At 37.4% G+C, this 26,908-nt stretch overlaps 1 protein-coding gene across 4 annotated transcripts in view; it reads left to right on the top strand.

The window, feature by feature from the left end:
- The window catches only part of chd6 (chromodomain helicase DNA binding protein 6), a 181,590-nt gene that overhangs the window by 106,826 nt on the left and 47,856 nt on the right, over window positions 1-26,908 (top strand). For all 4 annotated transcript variants that reach the window (XM_055010483.1, XM_055010485.1, XM_055010484.1 and 1 more), the window contains exons 13-23: window positions 2,112-2,355; window positions 7,099-7,275; window positions 7,484-7,627; window positions 8,858-8,956; window positions 10,472-10,628; window positions 15,840-16,050; window positions 16,222-16,417; window positions 19,320-19,484; window positions 22,678-22,857; window positions 23,148-23,258; window positions 26,333-26,535. In XM_055010483.1, coding sequence (XP_054866458.1) covers window positions 2,112-2,355; window positions 7,099-7,275; window positions 7,484-7,627; window positions 8,858-8,956; window positions 10,472-10,628; window positions 15,840-16,050; window positions 16,222-16,417; window positions 19,320-19,484; window positions 22,678-22,857; window positions 23,148-23,258; window positions 26,333-26,535 — 1,887 coding nt within the window. The remainder of the gene's footprint in view (window positions 1-2,111; window positions 2,356-7,098; window positions 7,276-7,483; window positions 7,628-8,857; window positions 8,957-10,471; window positions 10,629-15,839; window positions 16,051-16,221; window positions 16,418-19,319; window positions 19,485-22,677; window positions 22,858-23,147; window positions 23,259-26,332; window positions 26,536-26,908) is intronic.

The following is a 26,908-nucleotide window of genomic DNA, read 5'->3' as shown; positions in this document are numbered from 1 at the left end:
AATATAATCCAAACTAAATCTGGTTCCAGACTCACCAATGAGCTCCAAATGTGTTTGAGAACGACCCTGACACCATTCAGACCACGATTCAGAATATTGGCAGCTCAGTTCTCCTGTTAAGCAGCAGGGGTATAAGGGGAGTGATAGAAGACAGAAAAAATGTAGAAGTGTTCAACTGTTTAAATTGTCTGAGATTTAGGTATTGTTAAATATGTATATAAGTTGGTTCAGGTTGTTCAATCATTATTTTTCACTTTATTTTCAGATGTACAGTTATATCAATAGTTATTTATTAATAAATGTCAAAGTGTTTCTGAACCGTATTGAATTTATTTGATTTGACGGTCAGTTATTGATTACATGGAGTCACTAATAAAACTACCAGGTTACATCAACATATATCACACTAACTCAAGTTAGACATTAAGATTTTCTGGACCTTTGCTTTAATACATTTTGTCTGACTGGACCTCTTTGAATTTTAGTTGAATATTCCTGCGCTAAACAGCATGTTGGCCTTCTTTTTGAATACAAAAAAACCCCAAAGATGGAACAGTCCACCAACTTACAGTAATATGAACAGTCTCTCATTTCACCGAAGCACAGGTGTTTAATAAACACGTTAAGTGCATATATATTCCCTTCTCTCTTGATGTGTTTGCTCATGAAAATGAAGTGCGATTAATATAGATTAAAAATGAATTATATTTAATTGTGATGAATTGAAATTAATCCACAGCAACCTTGTGATTAATCTAAATAAAAATTTGAATCGTCTGACAGCACTATATATATATATATATATATATATATATATATATATATATATATATATATATATATATATATATATATATATGCAATTTTAATAATGTTTATGACTGTTTTTCAATTTAGCTGTTTTTAATCATTTTGTATTTTGCAGTCAGTTGGGTTTGTTTAGGTTTGTTTTTATTCAGTTTGCTTTTTCAGTTCAGAGATTTTTTTCAGAGATTTTATTGACTCACTCGTTTTGCTTTTACTTGATACCTGATAAAATAAATTGCTAAAAAAAATGTGGCATTCTGGTTCTCATGCAATTCACCAGTTAACTTTGAAGGATAAATGTTGACAAGTTTCTCTCAATTACACCAGTAAAATATTAAAAAATAAACTAATTTCCACAATGTTTTGCAGAGCAGTTTGTGTTATTCTAAATTTTGATACCTAGATTTTCATTTTTACTGCAAATATTACATTATTTTTATAGCAAATAGCAGTTACTGGCTTCCCTACATTACTAATAATAGGCATTGGAAAAAAAGTGATGAAAAGTTGAAAAATTAAAAAAAACAAAAAAAACAAGAATGGGATGTACTGTACATTTATAGTGATCATCCAGTTTACTTTACACTACTTTTTTCAGCCACTTATTTTTTAGGCCGCATGTATAAAATGACGTCATGTATATACATATATAATCATCAGTGCCACATGGAAACCATGAATTGGACTTGAAACTCAGAAAACAATAAATTTGCAGTGTTTCTTGACAAAGAGATCAAATAGATTTTCTAGTGTTGCATCTAAATCTTTACCTGAAGGTGGACAAATACAAATGGCTCACTCTGTATTTAATTTTTCTGAGACATTTCTAATAATATCAAACACACAAAACACTTTGGGGCTTTTGTTTTAAATGCACTTAATAGATAAAGGTGACCTTCACATGACCTTTTTTAGTAAATTCAAGTACATTTCAAAAATTAAAACCCCAATCAGCTGCAGTTAAACATTCTCAGCGCCTTTTCTGAATGCCACAGTTTATATATACGTATGTTTTTCTGATTAGATTTGACCATAAATTAGCATTTTAATGACCAACATCTGTTTTTCTTGAAACTCATTTGTGCCTCAAGATGCAGAGTTCATATAAATGTCACCAATGTGTTATGTTGAGACAAGTACGCTTACACAAACACTAATGCATTAATTAGCTTAATGATTGTACAGATTTGCATAAATGGAAATATTTTCTGTATTTAGGATTATGGCAGGAACATAAGGCAGATTTAAGCAATCCTCCCGCCGCCGTATCTCGCTTTCTCACGACATCTTTGTTTTCATTGTAGGAAAAACTGTATACTGGCAGACGAGATGGGTTTGGGAAAGACGATCCAGTCCATCACTTTCCTGTACGAGATCTTCAGCATGGGGATCCGTGGACCCTTCCTCATCATCGCCCCGCTGTCCACCATCACCAACTGGGAGAGGGAGTTTCGGACGTGGACGCACATGAACGTCATCGTGTATCACGGCTCGCAGATCAGCCGGCAGATGATCCTGCAGTACGAGATGTTTCACAGAGACCCACAGGTAGCGTTTCATCCACTGACCCGTCAATGAGTCAGGTTTTTATGCTTGTTTGGGTTTTAAAAGGAAATTTGCCCCTCGAATGTGGTTGTTCTGTTGTGCATCACAGGGAATCTGAAGTTTTATACACAATAACATTAAAACCAGCTGCCTCGTATTTGTAGGATTGGGCCTCTAAAACAGTTTAGACCAGTTCGTTGGGGTGTCCTGTGGTGTTTGACTTCTGGAAATCAGTAGAGGATCTTTTTGTTCTTCTAGTTTGTGGGGTGGATTGTGAATCATGTGGATTCTCACTTGGATGGGCTCTTGGTTGTGTTCTGTGAAGTGTGGCAGAATGTATAGACCTTCTGCAGGTGTGCTGTTGCTATCTGGAGATTGTGGTTGTCTTTTTTCATATTTTTTTTTCAAGCTGTAACCCTTTGAAACCCCCCAAAACTCAGCGATTGGTTTAAGAAGCTTGTCTTTACAAAATCGATAAAACGGCATCAATTACCAGAGCCAGAAACTATAAAAACAAGGGGAATTGACAGTTTTAGAACTTAAAAATTTTAAATTTGAATTTGAAAATAGTTGAACTACTGCTGTTGGGAGAATTAACCAAGTCTAAGCTTACAAAATGTGATATTTTGTCAAAATCTCTTAATTCTGCATGTCTCATTTAAAAAAAAACTGCCAAAAACATGCCCTATATATATCTATATGTACACACTACCATTCAAAAGTTAGGGGTCACTTAGAAATGTCCTTATTTTTTGAAAGAAAAGCATTTTTTTCAATGAAGATAACAGTAAATTAGTCAGAAATACAGTCTAGACATTGTTAATGTGGTAAATGACTATTCTAGCTGGAAATGACTGATTTTTAATGGAATATCTACATAAGAGTACAGAGGAACATTTCCAGCAACCATCACTCCTGTGTTCTAATGCTACATTGTGTTAGCTAATGATGTTGAAATGCTAATTGATGATTAGAAAACCCTTGTGTAATTATGTTAGCACATGAATAAAAGTGTGAATTTCATGGAAACCATGAAATTGCCTGGATGACCCCAAACTTTTGAATGGTAGTGTAAGTCTATGAATGGGATGGCCCCACTGCCCCTGGGGGATTTGATTAAAAGAGAAATGGTATTACTGATACAAGGTCAGCCACCAGAGGTGATTGTGAAGTAAAATTTAGAAAGTCCTCCTTTGCACAGAATGTCTTATCTATTAAAGGTTGCCCAAACTGGAATACTTCACCTATAGCTATCAGAGAAAGCTCCACCTTTGTCAGTTTTAAGAGACAGTATAAGACATGGCTGATTAACAATCAAACTTGTGAACACTGAGAAAATCAGGCACTTTACCTATAAGCACTTTATGACAGGCTCTGCCCAGAAAGCACTTTAGGGTAGGTTTAACCCAGCCAGAATTAAATCATTACTCCACCAAGGAATGCGTTGGAGTTAGGTGACGATCGGCGTTGGTTTGTCTGTCTGTCTGTTTGTTTGTTAACAACATTACTCAAAAACGGACAAACAAATTTGGCTGAAATTTTCAGGGAAGGTCAGAAATGACACAAGGACCAAGTGATCAGATTTTGGCAGTGATGTGGCTTATACTCTGGATCCATGGATTTGTTAAAGATTTCTGTATCATTGTGAGATAACAGCACAACATCACTGTTACTATGACAACAAGTGAACACTACGTCAGCTGCCTGCTGACAATCACATGATTGTGATCCTACTACAAATCCACCACTGCAGACTTATCTCTACTTATCCGTTGGAAATGATACAAGGAACAATTGATTAAATTGTGGGAGTGTTTCTGAGTCCCAGCTGCATATTTTAGTCATTTGATATCCGTACATAATGTACACGTGCATAACACACGCCTGTGCTCAGTGCAAGGTCATTTTGATTGTGGGTACATCTATATTAAATGGACACATTCTATACTGCTGTGATTTCTGCCACAAGTTTTTCAAGATTTCATCCGTTGGAAATGATACGACGACTGAGCAGCCTTGGCGGAGTACTGCACTCTCTGAGTGCTTTTCGAGTTGTCATTGTTTTTGTTTTACTATATTGTTTATATACATCTATAACCCTGTATGTTTTTCTTATATGTTTGGGACAACGGTTGGAAATTAGCCTTGTGCTGAATCCGGCTTATTTACGGCAACCTTGTGTCAACTTTATGATATTGTTTGTTCATTAATATGCGCTGTCCCGTTCAAATAAATAAAGATGGAAAGAAAAAAGAAAGAAAGAAAAATTCCAAGTTTTTTGGAATTTTTGTGAAAGATTTTATTAAAAAAATAAAACTTTAGTTTTTTCCCTTTTTATGATATAAGATATTCTGTGTCAAACAGCACAGAAGACATTTCTAAGTTCTGTCTCCTAGTCCTGGCTGTTCTGTTTCCATAGAGGTTCAGGACTTTATATTGCAGTAAAAAATGAGCCCACAGTGAGACAAACCCACCCAGAAACTACTGAAGGTTCAGAGGGTTAAGATCAATTCTGGTAGAAAAACATAATCCATGATTTTGCTTAATATTTTCTTTTTTGCTTCACTGTCTCTCCTTCCATCCTGAAGGACTTTTGCACTGTAAAAGTGACAGACTTTCATTCATCTGGCTTCACCTTCGCTGCGTCTCTCTGGCTGTGAATTTATCAGCACGTTCAACTGTTTCATAGCAGAGAGTTTGGGTAGAGTGACCCTTTCTTCCCTTTCAGGCTGCTCGGTATGAATATTCAGCATCATAACGGGGCTCCTGTTGCTGTTGGATGAATACAGAAGAGGGGTTATTATTACAATGCTCCACGCATCTAATATGCAAGTTTTAATTTGGCTTCATGCAGACATGCAAGAGGAGTGAATGTTAATTTTGCGTCCTAATAAATTTGGCCGTTGAGCAGTTTTAAAAATTTTTGAGATTTAATTAGAGCATTAAAAGTGAAAGAAGACTGTAAATGTTATGATGTCCATCTCTGAAATCCCAATTATATTTTTATTTCTTAAAGGGTAGACAAGAAACAAAAGTTCGTGGCATTGAAATTGAATCGGTGATCTTTTGTAACCACTCGACTATCGGAAGTGTTGACATTTTTCAAGGTCCCATATGCTGGCAATTCATTTGCCTTGTGTTTTGTATGTTTTAAAAGCTTGAAAGTGTGAAATAAAAGCTGTAGGAATGTATAAATGTTCACTTTTGCCATTCCTCTAGCTACCAATCAGCCAGATGAAAATTTTCCGTCTCACTGCTAGCCATTTAGAATGAGCAGCTGCTTCACAGTTCACTAGGTTTATTTACTGCTTCTGATAAACCCTGAAATGTTTCGGTCACAAGCAAAACTCACCAACTGTTCTTCTCTAAGAGTGAACACAAGAGTCTCCATGCACCGACAGCATCTGAGGAACTGAACACCATCAGTGGATTAGTTTGATTTTTGAAGGCAATGTCACCACATCAGTACAAAAACCCTTCATGGTAGTGTGCTTTGTGGCTAATGCTACCATTAACTCTGATTGTATGCCCTTCAGAGTAGGAAAGAAAGGAAGCTTTAATTTAAACTGATACACAAAGATTGTGTTTTAAAATTCCCTGTTCTCCATCAGTCAAACCTGAAGTCAGCCAGTGTTTTCGTCTGTTAGCTTCTCTCCTGCTCTCTGTGCTCACATGAACGGCATTGTATTGTGAATACAACTGAATTCACAATAAAGCTGTTCTTATTTACAGATGTTTCTACTTCTGCTGTCAGACAATAGAAAAAGTATGAAACGGCTACTTAAATACAGTCCAGCTAAAATACAGATTTTTGTAAGTGCAACGTCATCGGACAAACTCGTCACACACAGACGTTAAAAACAACAAAACTTGGTGATATTTCCATCTGAAATCATTGTTAAGAGAAAAAGTTAAAAAATGATAGAGTCATGGCCTCAAACACTCATTCATCAGACATAGAGAGTCTTCTTCCTGAAGGGGGCAGGGCCAGCAGCAGCATGTAAAGTTACAGACACTGAAATAGCCCGTTTAAAACACAATTAAAACCAGAAGTTATACAGTCATAAAGAAATCAACCATCTTTGCGGTATTTTGAGTTGAAAGACACTTTCTTGAGATATGAAATTTTCTTTAATTTAATGAAAAGGAGCACAATATTCAATTATTCTTACATTTTCCCCCTCCCTCGCAGGGTATCATCATCCCAGGTGTGCTCAAGTTTCACAGGAAGAAAACTAAATCTGTTCTCATTCACATATATTTCTACTTCTGTTGTCAGACAACGGAACAAATATTAAATACAGCCCCTATTTCAAAGCTTTTGCTGTGCAGCTAAAATGCAGATTTTTTTAGCCGCAACATCATCGGACAAACTCATCAAACACACAATTAAAGGCAGCAAAACTTGGTGATATGTCCTTGTGAAATCATTGTTTAGAGAAAATGTTAGAAGTGATTGAAAGTCTTGGCCTCAACCACTCATTCATCAAAGACAGAGTCTTATTCCTGAAGGGGGCGGGGCCAGCAGCAACTCAGCAGCATTTAAAATTACAGACAATGAAACCACCCCTTTAGAACGTAATTAAAACCAAGACTTGTACACTTATAGAGAAATCAAGCATCTTTGTGGTGTTTGGAGCTGAAACATTGTGGGATATTTGAGAATTTCTTTCATTTTCCATAAAAGGAACGTAAAATTGGACTTTTAAAGGTGACCAATATTACATTTTCCCCCTCCCCTCCTAGGGTAACACCATCCCAGGTGTGCTCAAGTTTCACGGGGTGATCACTACGTTCGAGATGATCATGGCCGACTGTCCGGAGCTGAAGAAGCTTCACTGGCGCTGTGTTGTGATCGACGAAGCCCACCGACTGAAGAACAGAAACTGCAAACTGCTGGAGGGACTCAAGCTCATGAACCTGGTCAGTCTGTGTGTTAAAAAATATAAACGCTTGTGTCTTTTTCATTTCATTTCTGTCTCTGTGTGTCGTCTCAGTTCTCCAATTTTGTTGTCGAGACTCGTTTTGAATCCCATGTGGTCGTTTTTGTGTTCGGTTTGCAAAAGCGTAATTATGAACAGCAGGTTTTTGTGAGGTGATTTGTGTTTTATTGAGATATTTCTGTCCACAGGAACACAAGGTTCTGCTGACGGGAACACCGCTACAGAACTCGGTGGAGGAGTTGTTCAGTTTGTTGAACTTTCTGGAGCCACTGCAGTTTCCTTCAGAAAGCGCCTTTCTGGAGGAGTTTGGAGACCTTAAGACTGACGAACAGGTTTGTTCAGTTAATTATTAGTTCAAGGGAGTCAATCTCATTTTAGTTCAGCGGCCACATTCAGCCCCATTTGATCTCAAGTGGGCCAGACCAGTAAAATCACAGCACAAAAATAACTTATAAATAACCACAACTCCAAATATTTCCTTTATTTTAGTGCAAAAAAGTACGTTCTGGAAATATTCACATTTAATGAACTGTCTTTTTACAAAACATCATGAACAGCCTGGAATTTAAGAAAAACAAATTCAATTTCAGCACTATCATGCCTCAGTTTATCATTTACACATTAAAACTTACAGATCACAGAGTGTCTACAAAGGAACAAAACATTTAGTCACAGGTATGTGGAACTGAATGATATAGTATTTTGCTTTAAGATCAAAACAAAAGTCAGACGAAAAAATGACAAAAAACAACAGAAACAAGATACAATGACAAAAATGAGACGCAAAATGACAAAAGCGAGACACAAAATGACCAAAAATGAGACAAACGACATGAAAGACAAAAAAAGAGACAAAAAGTTATAAAGCGACCAAAAAATGGACAAACAACAAAATCAAGACAAAAAATTAAACAAATGACACAAATGAGACAAAGAATGACAAAAGCGAGAAACAAAACGACAAAAAAGTAGACAACACAAGCGAGACAAGAAATAACACAAAATGACGCACAAATCAGTGAATAAAGTAAAACACAAAATGACAGAAATAAGACAAAAAACACAGGCGAGACAAAAAGGAAACACAAAATAACAAAAGCGAGAGAAAACGACAAAAAGACAAACAGCAAAAAATTTGACAAAAAAAGACAAAAACAAGACAAAATATTACAAAAATGAGACAAAATGACAAAAGAACAACGAGCAATCAAGTATTTTACTTTATGATCAAAACAACTTCTCCTGGTCTAAAAATTATTTTAAATCTGTAGTTTTACAAACTTATAGTTTGCAGGTAGTGTCTTCTCTGTAATTGTTACATTGTGCAAAATCTTTGGGCCGGATTGGACCCTCGAGCGGCTGGTTTTGTCCTGCCGGCCGCATGTTATATAGAATTTAACCGGGTTTTGGTATTCTACTACCTCTTCTATTCCCTCCCATCTCACTTTTTAATTGCTGCGTCCCTTGGTGTAAAAAATACAGCAGGAAAAAGAAGATACTCTCAGTTTGTCCAGACTAGAAGTCCTCATCAGCTTTCATGTCGTTTCTCTTCTGTCCAACAGGTGAAGAAGCTTCAGGCCATTCTGAAGCCGATGATGCTCAGAAGACTGAAAGACGACGTAGAAAAGAATCTCGCCCCCAAAGAAGAGACCATCATAGAGGTAAATCTGTGTGTCTGTTTGACAGGAACTTAAAAGATGATCATATTTTTACTAAGTTCTTAGTAGCGCTGCAGAGTTGTTGTTTTTTTAATCTTGCTCCCTACGGTTTTGGCGGAATGAGTCACAAAACATCACTGACGAACGCTTCATTCATTCAATAACGGGTCCAGTAATTAGACTCGATTCTGTCTGAAATATTAATCTTTATTAGTCTCTTCGATCACAGCTAAATTCTAAACGAAGCTGAAATTGCAGTTTTGGCTAATTAAAATGAACAAATTAAAGTTCAGTTTATGAGCGAGATGATCCCTCGGTTGAAGTTTACATGTTCTTCACGTGTTTATTTCCTCTCAGATTCCAAACGCATTCAGGTTAAAGGAATTAGAAATAGAAGTGATTCCAACTGTGTTTGTTGATGGACTGTCCAGTTTGTGTTGAATATTGATGATTTTTATTATTGTTTAGTTTTCTGATTTAATACCGACATGCTGAGTAATGTTTGATTAATTGTACAGGATTTAATTCTTGGCAGCAGGTGGTGAAAACATAAAACATTCTGTATTAATGGCCTTTTACTGGTGAAAATTTGGACTAATTCAGTTCAATTCAGTTTTATTTATAATAGCCACAAGTCAGCAAACGTATTAACTTTGAAGTCCTGCCGTTTTTCACTCCCGTCACATTTTTCTTCCTCATTATTCACAGCAGTAGACAGAAACAGAACGGCCTCGCCACAAATCATTAAAAGACAAAAGCTGAATTTCTTTGATTTAACACAATTTAACACTATAAAAATATTATTAGTGCAGTTCAACTTCATCCTATTAGGTTTCTGTTTCTGTTTGTTTCACCTTTTGATACTGTGGCATGTCTGAAATAAATGAAATAAACCGGTGCTGTGTAATTACAGCCTGCAGCTGAAAAGTCCTTGAATTTTTGTCACAGGACTGTTGGTCACACATAAGTCGCTTATGACTTTTTGTTTGCAGCAAGAAGTGCAGAATTTTTATTTTTTTACAGAATCTTGCTAGTAAAGATGGTTTATTTGTGGCAAATTTTTAAATTAGATATTTTAAAATCAATTGAATTTGATGAAATGTCACAATGTTAAGCTTATATTTGGTGAATTTCCCCAACAAAATAGAAAATAACAGGTGGTAAAAGTTAGAAATACAACCGTTCTTTCTGTTTTGCACATTTTCTGATTAAATTTTGGTGATTTTATTTAAAAGTAACCTGCCTTCCGAACCCACGGTGGGGTTTTGGGTTTCAGAGGGTTGAAGTCAAGACTTTAAAGTTTTATAATGTAGAGAAACCAAACAAATCAAAGTGGTTGCCTTTGATAAAGCACTTGCTGAAAGTAGGGGAAAGCATAAAGCTTTTTACGAGGCAGAAACCTCCTGCAGAACCAGGTTTAGGGAGGGCGGCTGTCTGCCTTGTCGAGTCGGAGTGAGGGTGAAAAGAGAAAGAGACAAATGAGACAAACATCATTATTTATTCCTTGTGTTTGTGTAGGTGGAGCTCACCAACATTCAGAAGAAATACTACCGAGCCATCTTAGAGAAGAACTTCTCCTTCCTGTCCAAAGGAGCGAACCAGCACAACATGCCCAACCTCATCAACACCATGATGGAGCTCCGCAAGTGCTGCAACCACCCCTACCTGATCACAGGTGAGCGACGACACAAACAGGAAGTCATTCAGGATTTATAGACAAACACTAACACACACATACACTACCGTTCCAAAGTTTGGAATCACATAGAAATGTCCTTATTTTTGAAGGAAAGCAATTTTTTCAATCAAGATGACGTTAAATGAATGATAAATCCAGTGTAGACGTTAATGTGGTAAGTGACTATTCTAGCTGGAAACGGCTGATTTTTAATGGAATACACTATATTGCCAAAAGTATTCGCTCACCTGCCTTGACTCGCATATGAATGTAAGTGACATCCCATTCCTAATCCATAGGGTTCAATATGACGTCTGTCCACCCTTTTCAGCTATAACAGCTTCAACTCTTCTGGGAAGGCTGTCCACAAGGTTTAGGAGTGTGTTTATGGGAATTTTTGACCATTCTTCCAGAAGCGCATTTGTGAGGTCACACACTGATGTTGGACCAGAAGGCCTGGTTCTCAGTCTCCACTCTAATTCATCCCAAAGGTGTTCTATGGGGTTGAGGTCAGGACTCTGTGCAGGCCAGTCAAGTTCATCCACACCAGACTCTGTCATCCATGTCTTTATGGACCTTGCTTTGTGCACTGGTGCACAGTCATGTTGGAAGAGGAAGGGGCCAGCTCCAAACTGTTCCCACAAAGTTGGGAGCATGGAATTGTCCAAAATGTCTTGGTATGCTGAAGCATTCAGAGTTCCTTTCACTGGAACTAAAGGGCCAAGCCCAGCTCCTGAAAAACAAGCCCACACCATAATCCCCCCTCCACCAAACTTTACACTTGGCACAATGCAGTCCGACAAGTATGGTTCTCCTGGCAACCGCCAAACCCAGACTCATCCATCAGATTGCCAGATGGAGAAGCGCGATTCGTCACTCCAGAGAACGTGTCTCCACTGCTCTAGAGTCCAGTGGCGGCGTGCTTTACACCACTGCATCCCACGCTTTGCATTGCACTTGGTGATGTATGGCTTGGATGCAGCTGCTCGGCCATGGAAACCCATTCCATGAAGCTCTCTGCTGAAGCACTGTTCTTGAGCTAATCTGAAGGCCACATGAAGTTTGAAGGTCTGTAGCGATTGACTCTGCAGAAAGTTGGCGACCTCTTGGCACTATGTGCCTCAGCATCCACTGACCCCGCTCCGTCAGTTTACATGGCCTACCACTTGGTGGCTGAGTTGCTGTCGTTTCCACACACTTCCACTTTCTTATAATACAGCTGACAGTTGACTGTGGAATATTTAGGAGCGAGGAAATGTCACTGGATTTGTTGCACAGGTGGCATCCTATCACAGTTCCACGCTGGAATTCACTGAGCTCCTGAGAGCGACCCATGCTTTCACAAATGTTTGTAAAAGCAGTCTGCATGCCTAGGTGCTTGATTTTATACACCTGTGGTCATGGAAGTGATTGGAACACCTGATTCTGATTATTTGGATGGGTGAGCAAATACTTTTGGCAATATAGTGTATCTACATAGGGGTACAGAGGAACATTTCCAGCAACCATCACTCCTGTGTTCTAATGCTACATTGTGTTAGCTAATCATGTTGAAAGGCTAACTGATGATTAGAAAACCCTTGTGCAGTTATGTTAGCATATGAATAAAAGTGTGAGTTTTCATGGAAAACATTAAATTGTCTGGTTGACCCCAAACTTTTGAACAGTGGTGTTGGTCATCTTTAACTCATTTTTGAGGAACTTTAACTAATAATATCAACTTTAGCTATTACAGGGCAACTTTAACTAATATACACTACTGTTCAAAAGTTTGGGGTCACTTAGAAATGGATGATTAGAAAACCCTTGTGCAGTTATATTAGCACATGAATAAAAGTGTGACTTTTCATGGAAAACATGAAATTGTCTGGATGACCCCAAACTTTGAACGGTAGTCTATATTTACTTATTTATGACACATGAATGATAATGAGTGATTTATTAGCGATCTGTAAATACACAACACATGTTCTCCACCAAAAAGAAGACAAAACATTACGGAAAGAAGCAGCAATGACGAATGAAGCTTTCACGTACAAGGACTCTGACTGGGTGTCTTAGTGCGTAACAGTAATATATGGATTTACAGTGTTGCTAGTGGTTGGTATTAGTTGTGTAAAGATAAATAAGAAGCAGCGTTATAAGTCAAATTAGCAGTAAGTCTAATCAAGTGTCCAAGTTGAGTCAAACGCCCCGAGCAATTACACCAAATATTGTCAAATTTGCAGTTTGGGCTTGGCGACAGCTGAAAAAATGTATCGATATAATTGACAGTTACTATTAACTTTAAAATGACCTGTTTTTACTTGAAATCTAACCCTTTAACCATTGAGTCTATTTATTAAGGAACGTGGCTCAATGCTGGGTGGTATAGGTGAAGATTAATTCTCAATAAAATGTGTAATTTCAGATGTTTTGTTAGCGACTAGGAGAAAAAGAACTGCTGGTTTTACCCCACTTAGGCATTTTTAAAACTTAAATTAAAGTAGTTCACTGATTACAGGCCAGATTAAACCCCCGGCCAGAGTATACCTGGGTATCCTTTGGTCTGTTACGCCGGCACTCTGAACATAGTCGGGGAAGTAACTTTATTGTGTTGAATGTCCAGGACAACTTAGCAGGTTTCAACCACGCTGACAATGTTTGTAAAGTCAGACTGGTGTGCTGTCTGGATGTTTGTCGGGCTGTTGTTGCACTCCATCGTTGACTCCCTGCAGGTCGCGACTGACGGCATGTTGTGTTCTCCAAAGGGTGGAGGCGGTCTAGGTGGGAACACAACAAACTTATTGTGTTCCCACCCATGGTCAGAACAGTTTTCCAGCACAGCAGAGTTCTGATCTCTGTCAGACTTTCAGAAACACACAAAAAAAGGCCAAACTAACGAGCTTTCTTGTCATTTTTTATCTGCAATTTCCTCTCATTCTGCACTTATTTTCTCAGTTTTTGGTAGTGCAACCGAACAACAACCTGCTACGTGATTGGCTGTTAGTCGTAGCTGAGTCATCAGAGATGTAAACGGCTGTTTATGCAACCAAACTTGCACCTTAAATTGCATATTTCTAAAGTCTATAAAACAAATCGATCGATACATCTACTTACACCAGTAATCCCAACGTTCAATCAGTGATGGTGTGACAGACACCATTTCAGCTCACCTTTTTGTCCTTGTTTAATAGTAAAACCAGCCTCATGATTCTCTTTTTTAATAAAAAGGATGAAAAAAACTGAGAGCAAAAAGGCAGTAAATATTCTCATAAATGGGATAAGATTTTTCTCTCCCCTCCTTTATTCTTCTCTGTTAATTAGCAGTAACTTCTTCTCCATTTTGTTCAGCTCTGTGTGGCCGATATAAACTTTCAATCAAGCATTTTCTCATTTCTCTTGATAAAATCAATCAGTACGTGTCATTTTATCACCCAGGGCTAATTGTATTATACACAAGTGCAATGTTTAAAGTGCAGGAGCTCAAATGTGTCACAACACACCTTATATAAATGAAGCATTTTGGTTCTACAGAAATGCAAAACTTATTTTCTCCAGATGTAAGAGAACATGGTTGTTTGGTAAAAACTGCAGTAAGAGTCGCATAATATTAATAATCGCATAATAATAATAATAACTTTATTTTCGTGGCAGCTTTTAAAAACAAAGTTTATAAAGTGCCTTACAGACGAAGAAAAAAGAAAAACACTGAACAACAGAAGGCTAGACAGTAAACAGAAGACGAACATGGTCAAATATTTTCAAAATAAATCAACGCAACACGACCGGATGAAAGAATAAAAGAACCAAAAAATGCCACATCCAAGTAAGGAAAAAAACAAGTGGAATAAAAGAAAGTAGAGGGTCAAAGTGTAAGCATAATAATAATATTATGGGTAGTAATACATGAGTAAATAAATGAAGGATAAAAGAGAATAAAATAAACAAATTAAAGCAAGTCTACAAAGCTTATGATAATAATAATAATAGTAATAATAATAATAGTGAAAGGAAATGCATAACATATTTAAGTAAATAAATGAAAGGTAAAAGTAAATAAAATGAACAAATAAAATAAAAACAAGCTTACAAGACTATAATAGCAATAATAATAATAGCAGCAGTAAATAAATAAAAATATGTACTTAAGTAAATACATAAGCAAGAGAATACAATAAACAAATAAAATAAAAGCAAGCCTACAACACTGATGATAATAATAATAATAATTTGAATAATAATAAATGAGTAAATAAATGAAGGATGAAAGGGAATAAAATAAACAAAAAAATGGAAACAAGCCTATATAAAAATAATAATAGTAATAATATAGTAACAGTAAGTAAATAAAAGATATGTAAATAAATAAATACATACGAGGCAAAATAAAATAAAATAAACACGTAAAATAAAATAAAAGTATGCCTACAAAGCTAAAAAGAATAATAGTAATATTAGTAAATACATAAAATAAATAAGGTATAATAAGCCTTTAGTAACCCCACAGTGGGGACATTTGCAGTATTTAAGTAAAATAAGCAAATAAATAAAGGGTAAAAAGATAATAAAATGAAAAAAATAAAATGCAAGCAAGCCTACAAAGCTACAACTAATAATAATAGTTATAGTAAAAACATAAAAGTGTTTATTAATACCACAGTGGGAAAATTTACAGTATATATAAAATACTTAAATAAGTAAATAAATAAAGAGTTGGAACAATAGTAAACTAAAAACAAGCCTACAAAGCTAAAAATAATAATGGTAGTAACAGTAAATACATATAATAAATAATATAAGTTAAGCCTTTATTAATCTCACATTCAGGAAATTTGCAGTATATAAGTAAAATATTGAAATAAGTAAATAAATAGAGGGTTAAAAGACAATAAAATTAACTAATAAACTACAAGCAAGCCTGTAAAAATGGGTTTTAACAAGTGATTTACAAGAAAGAGACACTGATATTAATATTTTTTTAGCAGAAAAAAAATGTAAAAACTATCATTTCAACTAAAATCAAATAAAAATGTTAATAAATATATAATAATAATCTTTCTTGCATATCGTTCATATCGGCCACAAACCTAAATGTTGTTGCAAAATAGTTTAGCTTTAAATGCCATTTTACAGCTTTTCTCTTTGTGTCTAAATCCCTCTGAACTGTCTCTGTGTGTGAAATGCTCTGAATATACAAACCTTTTTCTGTCGTTATTTGTCCTTCAGGAGCCGAAGAGAAGATCCTGGAAAGCTTCAAGAAATGCCACAGCCCGGACGCGCCAGACTTCCAGCTGCAGGCGATGATCCAGGCGGCCGGTAAACTGGTGCTGATCGACAAGCTGCTGCCCAAACTGCTGGCCGGAGGACACAAAGTGCTGGTCTTTTCCCAGATGGTTCGCTGTCTGGATATCCTGGAGGACTACCTCATACAGAGACGGTGAGGACAGGGGAAGGAGGGGAAGCAGAAGGTTGGATTTAATGGGAAATGAGAGAAAATAACCGAATAACAGCAAGAGAGGAAGGAAAATCCAACAAAAGATGGAAAAAATGATGCAAGATATGAACCGAAAAATGCCTTTTTACCAGAATTTCTGTTTGTTTTCTGCAGCTACACGTATGAACGCATCGATGGTCGCGTTCGGGGAAACCTGCGGCAGGCGGCCATCGACCGGTTCTGCAAGCCGGATTCAGATCGCTTCGTGTTCCTGCTGTGCACCAGAGCTGGAGGTCTGGGAATCAACCTGACGGCCGCCGACACCTGCATCATCTTCGACTCAGACTGGAACCCCCAGAACGACCTGCAGGTGGGTCAAAAAACGAACAAAAAAGTTTCTTTATGTTTTCGTAACTTGACACCTATAAAGGATGTAATTTTGGTGTTTTTTTTTTAAAGAAAGAAAACATGATTTTATAACCTGCCAGCGGATTTGAAAGTACAGAGTAGAGTGGAAAAGTTTGTTGAGGCTGTACAAATGGGAAATATATGTACAAAAATGAGACACAAAGGAACCAAAATAACGCAGAAAAACGAGACACAAAGTGAGACAAAAACTTACAAAGGTGAGACATTACAACCACAAGGAGTATAAACTGTCACAAAGAGACCAGAAACAACACAAAATGACAAAAGCAGGACAAAAAAACAACAAAAATGAGACAAAAAATGACAAAGGGCAGGCAATACAACCACAGTTGTATCAGGATATAAATTTTGAGATCCGAATACCCCACCACCCTTCCGGTTGCGCGTTGCCCAACATGTACTATAGGAACCGATCCTAACATCACACAAAATGACAATGAGGAGACAATACAACCACAAGGAACAAAAAAAAACACAAAAAAGAGACATGAAACAATGCAAAAGAGCACAGTACAAAAAAAACAACAAAAACGAGACACGAAATGACAATAGGGAGACAGTACAACCACAAGGAGAATAAACTGTCACAAAGAGACATCAAACAACACAAAATGACACAAACAAGACAAAAAAATAATAAAAATGAGTCACAAAATGGCAAAGTGGAGATAATGCAATCACAAGGGAAAAAAAACTGTCCCAAAGACACAAAACAACACAAACAAGACAAAAAAACAACAAAAATGGTAAAGGTGAAACATACAACCACAAGGACAGTAAACTATCCCAAAGAGACACAAAACAACACAAAAAAACAACAAAAGTGAGTCACAAAATGACTAAACTGAGGAAAGGAAAAAAGACAAAACAACAAAAACAAGAAAACCACTGACAGGTGGCTGTATGATTGTAAATAATGGAGTTGGAAACACCTGTGGACACTTGGAAACACGCTGGCGACTGGATTTAGACCAAGTTTAAGCAGCTTTTAGGAAGGTTTAATAAATACTGCATCAATAAAAACTGCAAACGATAAAGAAATTAATCCGTCTTGTCAGATCATGAGTGTCGTTTGTCTTGGTCTTTTAATACGTCATGGCGTTGGCGAGGCCTTCTGGGACTACAGCAGTTGACTAGATGTTCACTTCAAAGGATGCCTTGAATAATGAAGTTCCTCTAGTCTCTGAATCTTCATCACGGCTCTGATGCAACGCAGGTTTCCTCATGTCGTCAGGCTTCAAGGCTCTTTTATCTCACTGTTTTTCATTATGTAATGGTTATTGTCTTGTTTGTTGGCCCGGCTTTGTTAGATTTAGTCGAATAACTGTGCAGCTGAATGTTTTAATTAATCCTCTGAGCCCCAAGCAGTTATTGGGATGTTTTAATGTAGATGATATATGTGATATTTTAAGACTAAATATCATTAAAGGATCTAAAAAAGCTGTGATTTTACGTGTTAATGCTTTAAGCTCCAAGCGGCTTTTGGGCGTTTTTGCTCCTGTTCCTCATTTTTCCTCAATTTTTCAATGAAATATAAAGTTCTATACTTCTGTAGAAACAAAAATTAGTCTCAAAACAACAAAGGTGAGACAATACATCCACAAGGAATATAAACACCCCAACGAGACACGAAACAGCACAAAATGACACAAACAAGACAAAAAAACAACAAAATTAGTCAGCTAAACCATGACTAGAAAGAGAGAACTTAAAAATGTGTAATGTGCAGAATGACAGTTTTAGTGCTATAAATTATATATTTAAAAAAAAAATCAAAATCTTTCTTTAATTTCTTTGAATTTCAATTTCTTTCTTAGAAAAATTGACAATACCTGGAATCAACATGTCCAACATTATTCCAAGAACTCACAGTTCTTACCAACACTAGAAAAATAGCAACTCTCCATACTATTGACATTAAGTTCTTCAATTTTTTATTTGTTTCCACACTTATCTGCTCTATATAAACACTACCTGCAGTTCAGCTGAAAAATTCCCGGAAGTGTCGGTCACAGCTGAGTCATTAGTGATTTCCCAGTTGTGCAGAGGAGCTCAGAATTTTTGGTTTTTCATGGAATTGTTTTTGCAAACTGTTTGTTTTTGGGGATTTGTTGAAATTAACATGCAGAATAAAGTGATTTGGATGAATTATGCATTTCAAGCTTAAATTTGGTTTGGTTTCCTCATCAAATGGTATGTTCCACATAGTTCAAAGATCTTTTGACTGTTCCAAATCCTGTTTTTACAGTTTGTGGCTCTGATAAATTGGGCAATTTATGGATTTTAAGAAAGAGATAACATGTGCTTCAGACCTGCCCGTGTGTTTTGGGATTCAGAAGGTTAAACTGCAGGATAAACTGGTCGTGCACAATTTGCAAAACCCTGATGTCGAAGCCTATAAAGAAACTATAGAATTTTCTTCTTCAAAAAATATAAAATGGTCTATATTAACAAAGTAACAGTAAAATGTATTTAAAATGCTGCTTCAGATTGTAATTGTGATCGTTCTGTCAAATCCTTTTCACATTTTGTGATTGAAACTAATTAAGGCTTGAAGCAGTGTAGTGATGCACTGCTAGCCTTTAAAATGGACATCAGAAAGGTTTTGCTTCAATATTGACGTCATTTTGTTAACACATTGTGATAATATTACCATGAATTTGACTCACTTTAGAAGCGCTGAGGCAAACATTGTGCAAAATTCGCAGATTTCAGTTAAATTCAAATTGCCTTTTCTCCATGTCATGCTTAAAAAATTTCAATACCACTCAAATACTTTCATAAATCCAACTGCAGGCAAGTCGCACAAACATTTTCTTAAGTTTTCATGTCTTCTCCTGCAGGCCCAGGCTCGCTGCCACCGGATCGGTCAGAGCAAAGCAGTGAAAGTCTACAGACTGATCACCAGAAACTCGTATGAGAGGGAAATGTTCGACAAGGCCAGTCTGAAGCTTGGACTGGATAAAGCCGTTCTCCAAGACATCAACCGCAAAGGAAGCCTCAACGGGGTGAGACATCAGTTTGCCAGTATCTAATTATCCACAGGATTATAGATAAATTATTATTTTTGTTATTAAAATAATTTTAAAAATCTGTAATTAATCATAAAAGCGAAAAATCATTTGTCATTAATTCGGGAAATAAACATAAATGTTACCTCATCCAGACACACAGAGCGAGATGAATCATCAATTACACAATGACCAAAACCTGTTTATTTCCTGAACTACCGTATTTTCCGCACCATAAGGTGCACCGGATTGTAAGGTGCAGTCTCAATTACGGGGTCTATTTCTGTGCTTAAGTCATACATAAGGCGCACCGTATTATTCAGCGCATGCTAAAACAAGGTAACGGAAGCAAAACAGTGGTTTGGTTGAACTTTATTCTACTACGTATTTAAAAATACACTCACATTATTTTTTGATCAATCTTTTGTCACAAATCCATTGAAGTCCTCGTCTTCTGTATCTGAATTGAACAGCTGGGCAATTTCGCCATCAAACATGCCGGGTTCCCTCTCGTCATTGTCAGAGTCAGTCTCGTTGCCGGGTGGCTGTTCAGCAACGATGGTGGCTTTCGCGAAAGCTCGGACGACCGTCAAAGCAGATACCTTAGCCCAGGCATCCACAATCCATTCACATATGGTGGCGTAACTCGCCCGGCGCTGCCTTCCAGTCTTAGTAAAGGTGTGTTCGCCGTCTCTCATCCATCGCTCCCACAACGCTCACAACTTCACTAACGCCCTGTTTACACCAATGTCCAGCAGTTGGAGTTCTTTTGTTAATCCTCCCGGAATGATGGCAAGCTCCGAATTCATTTGCTTCACTTGGTTTTTCACAGTAGCGGTGACATGGGCGCGCATTGAGTCACAGATCAACAGAGATGGTGATGCGAAAAAGAGACCAGATGGAAAAAACCATCCAGTGTCTTTACATACACCTCTCTCAGCCCCTCTCTCATTTTCTCCTCGTCCATCCAGCCCTTTTGATTGGCCTTAACGATGACTCCGGCTGGAAACTTTTCTTTTGGCAGCGTCTTCCTCTTAAAAATGACCATAGGTGGTAGTTTCTGTCCATTACCGTGGCAACCAACAGTGAAAGCCGACTTCTCATGCCCCGTGGTGCATATGGATACCGTGCTGGTTCCCTTTTTCTCCACAGTATGGTTCACGGGGATGTCAAAAGTGAGAGGGACCTCGTCTATGTTGGTGATGTGGTTGGGCTGGATCTTTCTGTCGGTAATCTTGTTGCTGCAGTAGGTGCGGAAGATGGTCAGCTTTTCTTTGTAATCCGCTGGCAGTTGCTGTGCCACGGTAGTCCTTGCGCAGATGGCGAGATGGCGCCTTTTCATAAAACGGAAGCACCAAGACGGACCTCCTTGAAAGTGTTCAATCTTCATGTCTTGTGCTATCGTTACTGCCTTCAGTCGAATGGTGACTGTAGAGATGCTTCTCCTGGCTGTTTTTTGTTCAAGAATCCATAGTTCAAGTTGGTCTTCCAACTCTGGCCACCTCACCTTGTTCCCGCGGAAACTCTGTTTTGTCTTCTTAACTTGGCAATTCATTCTCCTGCTTCCTCCATTTCCGAACCATAGATTCATTGATTTTGAATTCTCTCGCGGCTGCTCTATTCCCATTTACAACCGCGTAACTGATGGCCTGTAGTTTGAATTGTGCCTCGTAAGCATGTCTCTTTGGGGTCCTTAGCCAAATAAATGTTGTTTTGCAGCATACCGGTAGTACAGTATACCTACCTACCGGAGGCGTGGCGGAGGTAAGCGTACGTACTGTACGTAGCTTTACGTAATTTTCTCTAATTGGTTTATCGCTGCCAGCGTACGTAGTGTACGTATTACGTCCCTGTGTTGGTGGGAATGGTCCGACAGTCAATCAAGCGGAGTGCTTACTAAACTCGTACAACATTTTTACAGATTTTGAAACTCAGTGCACACATAAGGCACACCGGGTTAAAAGGCGCACCTTCGATTTTTGAGAAAATTAAAGGTCTTTAAGTGCGCCTTATAGTGCGGAAAATACGGTAATAACAAAATAGCTCCACAGGTACCATCCAGACATATAAAACCTTGAAATCAACCTAATACAAATATTTATTTGACAAGTAAAAGCCACCAAATGTGATTCTGAAAACTACAAAAATGTGTTCTTTTCATAAATTCAGACCCTTCTATAGCTCCATGTAGAATGGTCAGACCATTCTAAAGCTCCATGTAGAATGGTCTGAACATTCTATAGCTCCATGTAGAATGATTAGACCATGCTGTAGCTCCATGTAGAATGATTAGACCGTTCTGTAGCTCAGTGCAGAATTGTCTGACCATTCTACATAGAGCTACAGAGTGGTCTGGCCATTCTATTAGCACTGTGTAAAATGGACAGACCATTCTATAGCACTGTAGTTCTATGTAGAATGGTCCTACCATTTTATTGCTCTGTGTAGAATGGCCTGACTGTACCGCCAGTGTTTCTGTTTCCAACCAATCAAGATTGAGAATAAAAATTGCTGTTCTGTTTCTCTTTGTATAATGGTCAGACCATTCTTCAAAGCTATAGAATTGTCTGACCGTTCTATACCGCTATATTGAATGGTCAGACTATTTCATAAAACCATGTAGAATTGTTAGACCATTGCCTAGCTCTGTGTTGAATGGTTAGACCATTCTATAACTCTGTGTAGAATGGTCTGACTGCACCACCCGTGTTTCTGTTTCCAACCATTCGTTTTGGAAAAAGAGTGTCGTGAGAATTGTTTTAGTGGATCGTTTGCATGCTGGGAGGCAAGATTGGGAATAAAAATGGATAATCCACCAATTTGCTTATTTTTATGATCCAACTGCTCAGCAAAACTTGAAACATTCAAACTACATTAGTCTCTTTTTATTATTTTAAAAATCTATAATCCTGTGTCGAATAAGAAATTGGTGAGGCTTTAAAAGAACCAAATTTAACACAGAGGGCCTATTTTCAAAAATTCGTAACTCAGAAACTATTTGGAGTAGAGCTGTGAGTTTTTGCAAGATTCTATGGTTTAGATAGAAGTTTCTGACTTCTGATTTATTTCAAGAAAATCCATGACCTTATTAGACTGTATGAGGCTGTTGCACTGTGTTCACTTGTATGTTTTCATTTCAGAAGCTGAGTGTGGAATATCAGCATCTTTTCTAACTCGTGTGTTGCTACAGGTGCAGCAGCTTTCTAAGCTGGAAGTTGAGGATCTGTTGAAAAAAGGAGCGTACGGAGCGCTGATGGACGAAGAGGACGAAGGCTCCAAGTTCTGTGAAGAAGACATTGATCAGATACTTCAGAGACGCACTCAGACCATCACCATCCAGTCTGAAGGGAAAGGATCGACGTTTGCCAAGGTTAAACATCACAGAAAACTCGGAATAAAGGCCTAAAATAAGACAGATTTTTTTTTTTGCCAAATGTTGTTTTGTTTTGTTGAACGGTTCAAATGCTGTTTCCTTCAGGGAGGGAAACACTCTTTGAATATTTTGGCACTCAGATCAAATGCAGAGAAGCTAAATATTTGTGCGATTGGCAGCTCAAGTCCAAACATTTGATTAAATGCCAACAAAACCTCCAGTTTTAACATCAATCAGTCGGGCTCTTTTTTTTCTCTCACTACGTCTCTCTGTTTCTCTTTCCTCAGGCCAGCTTCATCTCTTCCGGTAACAGAACTGACATTTCTCTGGATGACCCCAACTTCTGGCAGAAATGGGCCAAAATCGCTGAGGTGGAGATCGACTCCAAGTCAGAGAAGGTACGAATGGAAGAAGGAATGTAAATATGAAAGCAAGAGAGGATGAATGAACAAAAAATGAAAGAAGGGAGCTTCCAAGAAAAGGAAAACTGAAGTAATGGAATAAAAAAAGAACACTGAAAGTAATAAAGGAATGGAAGCAGTGAAAGTGACAGAAGGGACTGTTTATTTAACAGGAGATAAAGCAAAATTCAATCCTCTGAATTGTTGGATTTTTAACTTTCCGAAGGTCCATGAAGTCCCAAAATTTAACCAAATCTGAACTTAAAATGATAATATTTCTTAAAAATAACTTTATTCTACATACATTAAAGATATACAAACACATACAAGGACTTTGAGCTTGTTTTTTTCTTAGCTTTCAAAGTATTTACATAAAATGAAATAGACATTCATTTAAACAGTGTAACAGCACAGAAAGAAAATCGCATCTACAGATATGTGTAGAAAAGCAACTGAAACTGAGTTATTAGTGGCAAAGACACAAAATTGCCATAAAATGACGCAAAATCGGCATAAAAAGATGCAAAATCGCTATAAAAAGCTGCAAAATCACTGCATAAAGATGCAAAATTGCCATAAAAAGACACAAAATGTGCACAAAAAGATGCAAAATGAACATAAAGCGATGAAAATCACCACATAAAGATGCAAAAACGTGCAAAACCATCACTGGTGTTCAAAATCACCATATAAAGATGCAAAGTGAGGACAGAAAGATGCAAAATTACCACAAAAGGGTTAAAAATCTAAAGAGTGAAAATACAGACTCAAAGTATTTACACATAACAGTGTTTCCTCTAGGATTTTTTTCCTGCAGCGGCGGCACCGCCACCACACACAAAAAAAGTGGATACTGAGAGCACCACAGTTATCTGTAGTTTACCTTAGTACTCGACTGAGTACCCGACACAGTGCAGGACTGCTGTGAAGGTGGAGACATGCGGCGGTGGTGTATTTGTGACGATTTAAAAAATTAAGTAAAAAATTTAAAGGAGCGGTGCTGGGATTTTAGCAGCGGCGGCCGCAATTGAAGCTGAGATTTTTTTTTTTTTGCAAATTTACTGTGTACCAATATTTTGTGCAAAAATACAGTTATTGGCAGTAAATCCAATTATTTGGCACCTTAAGTACATGAGGTAGGTGGACGATGCATAATGAAAATGCAAAATATACATGTTGCACTAATAGTAACAGTGTAGTGGCTGTAGAAAATAGTATGGGAAGCATTATAAGGCAGAGAAGGAAAAAACAGATTTGATTTAAGTGCGTGAGCACTCCTTTCCTTTCGTTTTCTTTCCTTCCTTTCCTTATCTTTCCTTCCTTTCCTTATCTTTCCTTCCTTTCCATTCTTTTCTTTTCCTCTCCTCTTCTTTCCTCCCTAACAGATGGACTGCCTTAATGAATGAAGCAGATTGCACAATAAACACTGCTACTGTCTTCTTACCTTGTGTGTAGGTGTGTGTTAGTGCACCATGACTCATGCCTTGAATCCTTAATTACTAAAATCCTCAGTGAATCAACTGTATTTGTGTTTTTTGTTGGCACTTTCTTTTTTGTTTTTTGCCTCAACCAGAGGATAAAACTTTAAAAACAGATCTCTCCCAACACTCAAAATCGGCAATTAAAAGACACAGAACACCACAGAAAGATGCTAAATTTCCATAAAGTGATGAAAAATCACCACAAAAGGGTTCAAAATCACGACATAAAGACACAAAATCACTCCGTAAAGATGCAAACTCACCAAATAAAGATACAAAATCCCCATAAAGAGACACAAAGTGAGGATAAAAAGATGCAAAATCGCCATATACAGATGCAAAATGAGCACAAAAAGAAGCCAAATCACCACAAAATGGTTCAAATTTACCACTTAAAGGCAGAAAATAACCACACAGATGCAAAAAGAGCACAAAAAGATGCAAGATCTCCTTCAAAATCACCACATAAAGACACAAAATCACAATAAAAAGATGCAAAACATGCACAAAAAGACACAAAATCACTTCAAAGATGGAAAATGAGCACATAGAGACACAAAATCACCACAAAAGGCTTCAAAATCACTACATAAACACACAAAATCACAATAAAAGATGCAAAATCACCACAAAAAGATGCAAAATGAACACAAAAAGATCAAAATCTCCACATAAAGATGTGATACAAGAACAAAAAGATGCAAAATGAGCAGAAAAAAAAGCAAAATCACAAACAAAAGGCTTAAAAATCCCCATAAAAAGACACAAAATCACCACATAAAGATATAAATGGAAAACCAAAAGATGCAAAATCTCCACATAAGAGTTCAAAACCACCACAAAAAGATACAAAATGATCAAAATCACCAAAAAAGACAAAATGAACAAAAACAATGCAATATTCCTTCAAAGAATCGGTTATTATAGTTATATTAAATCATATGAATCTTTGCAGCTGCTCTGGTCCCAGTCTGCTGTCATCATTTCAGTAGAAAATCACCAGTTTACAGCAATTTAAAATGCTGCTAATCAGCTGTTTGTTTTGGTTTGTCGTTCATTCATGTTGATAATCTGTAGGTCGAGTCACTCGGACCACTGAGGAACATTTACTTCCTCTACAGTTAATCTGGCATGGTCAGACCATTCTCTAGCACTGTGTAGAATGGTCAGACCATTCTATAGCTCTATAGCTCTGTGTAAAATGGTCAGACCATTCTATAGCTCTATAGCTCTATGTAGAATGATCAGAGCATTCTGTAGCTCTATGTAGGATGGTCAGACCATTCTCTCGCTCTGTAGGTCTATATAGAACGGTCTGACCATTCTATGGCTCTGTGTAGAATAGTCAGACCATTCTATAGCTCTGTGTAGAATGATCTGATCATTCTATAGTGCTGTATAGAATGGTCAGACCATTCTTTGGCTCTGTATAGAATAGTTAGACCATTCTATACAGAGCTATAGAACGGTCTGACCATTCTATAGCTCTGTGTAGAATGGTCTGACTACACTTCTAGTTTTTAAATTTTTGTGATCCAAATCTTTGATAAAATTTGAAACAGTCAAACTACATTGGTCTCTTTGTTGCAGGAGTCCCTGGTGATCGACACTCCCCGGGTGAGGAAACAAACCCGCCACTACAACTCCTTCGAGGACGACGAGCTGATGGAGTTTTCAGAGCTGGACAGCGACTCCGAAGAGCGGCCGTGTCGGACCCGTCGGCTGGGCGAACGAAGCCGGCGGTACCTTCGGGCCGAATGTTTCAGAGTTGAGAAGAACCTGCTCATCTTCGGGTGAGAATGAAACTTTGTAGAAGAAATTCTGGTTATAATTTAACCTTCTGTGTCCTAAAACGACGTGGTTAAAAATGCACCATTTACCAGAAAAAAATAGTACAAACAGCAGAAATCATCAGATTTGAACTTCCCTACAGTTCCACACTTTGTTTTTTCTGTCGGGAAAATGAATCACATATAAGCTTGAAATTGTGACATTTCAGCAAAATCATGTTATTCCACGTCTCATTTAAAAATTTGCAAAAAATAACAAGATTCTGTCAAAAAACTAGACATTCTGCGCTCTTTTGTGCAGGTGAAAAGCCAAGAGTGACTCAACTGCTACTAACAACACTTCAAGGACTTCATAACTAAACTGCAGGCTGCATTT

Source organism: Amphiprion ocellaris, chromosome 5 (assembly GCF_022539595.1).
Source record: "Amphiprion ocellaris isolate individual 3 ecotype Okinawa chromosome 5, ASM2253959v1, whole genome shotgun sequence".
Lineage (NCBI taxonomy): Eukaryota > Metazoa > Chordata > Actinopteri > Pomacentridae > Amphiprion > Amphiprion ocellaris.
This window is presented reverse-complemented; position numbering and strand designations above follow the sequence as displayed.